Below are 2,455 nucleotides of genomic sequence, written 5' to 3' on the forward strand. Positions count from 1 at the left end.
ATTTTTTTTTTTTTTTTTTTTTTTTCTTTTTTTTTTCTTATTAACAGGGAGATAGTGGCTTTTTATGCATGCAATTTATAAGTATGGATACACAAATAGTTGCATTTAATGTTGAGGGAGGAGCGAAGATATTTAACTGCAGAACTGCTGAATGTATTGCTACTCTCCCTCCTATACATACAGATAAGGTAAGATATATACATATATCTATCTAGCTAGCTATACAACTACATAGATAGATAGATAGCTAGCTAGCTAGCTAGCTAGCTAGCTAGCTAGTGGATCAGATAGCTAGGTAGCTACAGGTATATAGATATATAGGTACGTAGGTAGCTGGCTAGCTAGCTATCTACGTACCTAACGAATCAGCCATCCATCCAGCAATCTATCTGTCTATCTATCTATCTATCTATCCAGCTATTTATTTATTTATTTATTTATTTATATATATATATATGTATACAGGTATGGTGTATAGATGTATGGGGAAGTTGTATGTCATCAGTTGGCGGTGATGGACGAATCGTCTTATGGAGGGATATTACTCAAGAAACTAATGCAAGAAAAAAGGTAATTATTTTAATTAATTAATTAATTAATTAATTAGTTAATTAATTAATTAATAGCTAGATAGCTAGCTAGCTGGGAACTGGCTTGCTGGGGAGGTAGCTGGGTAGTTGTTACATGGGTAGCTGGGGAGGTAGCTGGATGTCTAGCTGCTTTTTGCTAGCTAGCTACTTAGCTAGCTAGGTAGCTAGCTGAGTAGCTAGCTGAGTAGCTAGCTGAGTAGCTAGCTGGTTAGCTAGCTGAGTAGCTAGCTGGTTAGCTAGCTGAGTAGCTAGCTGGTTAGCTAGCTGAGTAGCTAGCTGTGTTTGTTGTCTATTAGGGAGGCTGGTATGTTGCATGTTTATTGGTATGAATAGTTGCTGCTGCTGTTGCTGCTGTTGTTTATGTTGGTATTTTTTGCTGCAGCTACAAGAATTAGAGGAGCAGCAGCAACTTGCTGCAGTGCAGCGGCTAGAGTGCAGCGGGCGCAGCAAAGAAGTTGTTCGTTTGCTGCTGCAGTTAGATAAGAAATATTCTTTGGCATCTTTTATACAAAGACAGACAATTAATTGGTTATGTAGCTGCCTAGACACCCGAAATCCTGCAGGATCTATAAGAAAATATGATGCTGCTGCTGTATCTCAATTGTTGCTGCCAGTAATCCTGCAGCAGCAGCAGCAGCAGCAGCAGCAGAGGAAGAAACATAAGAGGCAACAGCAACAACAAGGAGAAGGAGAGGAGGAAGAAGAAGAAGACGAGGAAAAGAAGAAACAACAAGAAGAGGAGCTTCGTGCTGCACTGCAGCAGACATTGCAGAAACAGCTGCAGCAGCAGCAACTGCAGCAACAGGTGCCATTCCAACAGCTACAGCTACAGCAGCAGCAGCAGCAGCAGCAGAATGCATGCAAGGATACAGATTGGATAGAATTAATAGAGGAATTAAATAATAAGGAAGCAAATACATTAATTAAATTTATTGCTGAATGGACAGCTGAGCCATCCATGGCAGCAGCAGCACACCGTTTGCTGCATTTGCTGCTGCGCAGCAAGCAGCTAGATTTGCTGCTGTCAACAGATAACAACAACAGCAGCAGCAGCAGCAGCAGCAACAGCAGCAGGAGGAAGAAGACACTTATTGGGGGTAAACCAGCAATAGATATAATAGAGAGCTTAATACTATTAACACAAAGACAAGAAAAAAGAACACAAGCATTAATAGAGAAAAGTTATATTCTTGATTTGCTGCTGCCTGCTGCTGCTGTAGTGCAGCACGACTTACAGGATCTGCTGCTGCCTCTACAACAGCAGCAGCAGCAGCAGCAACAGCAACAGCAGCAAATCAAGCTGGAGGCAGCAGACACAACAGGGGGAAAGAAAAAGAAACGCAAAATACAACAACAGCAAATGCAGCAGCAACAGCAACAAATGCAGCAGCAGCAGCAGCAGCAGCAGCAGCAGGAGCAGGAGTTGCTGCTGAGTGCTGAGGCACTGCAGCCGCACTTTGCTGCTAAATTTACAGAAGAATGTCTCTATGGAGATTTATAATATAAATTAACTTTTATTTATTTATTTTATTTATTTTATTTATTTATTTTATTTATTTTATTTATTTATTTTATTTATTTTATTTATTTAATTTATTTAATTTATTTATTTATTTTATTTCCCGTAGTTTTATTACTATAGTTATTTATTATTTTATAAATAAATAAATAAATAAATAAATAAATAAATAATATAATTTAATATTATACAAATAATTAGACTAATTATTTATTCTTGTTAGTTGCCTGTTGTTAGCTAATTATACATATTTATATCTATGTACATATATTTATATTTATATATACAAATAAATATATAAATATATTATTTATATTTATAGTTGGGGTGTATATGGAGATTATTA

At 37.0% G+C, this 2,455-nt stretch overlaps 1 protein-coding gene across 1 annotated transcript; it reads left to right on the forward strand.

Annotated features, from left to right (window-relative positions):
* Positions 1-83: 83 nt before the first annotated feature.
* EMWEY_00044210 (hypothetical protein, conserved) lies at positions 84-2,091 on the forward strand (the record flags this gene model as incomplete). The annotated part of the gene is made up of 2 exons (XM_013479033.1): positions 84-188; positions 973-2,091. 2 exons carry the CDS (start codon positions 84-86, stop codon positions 2,089-2,091), a joined length of 1,224 nt encoding a protein of 407 aa, XP_013334487.1.
* Positions 2,092-2,455: the final 364 nt, after the last annotated feature.

The sequence above is a fragment of the Eimeria maxima genome, genomic scaffold (genome assembly GCF_000499605.1).
Source record: "Eimeria maxima Weybridge genomic scaffold, Emw_scaff842, whole genome shotgun sequence".
Lineage (NCBI taxonomy): Eukaryota > Apicomplexa > Conoidasida > Eucoccidiorida > Eimeriidae > Eimeria > Eimeria maxima.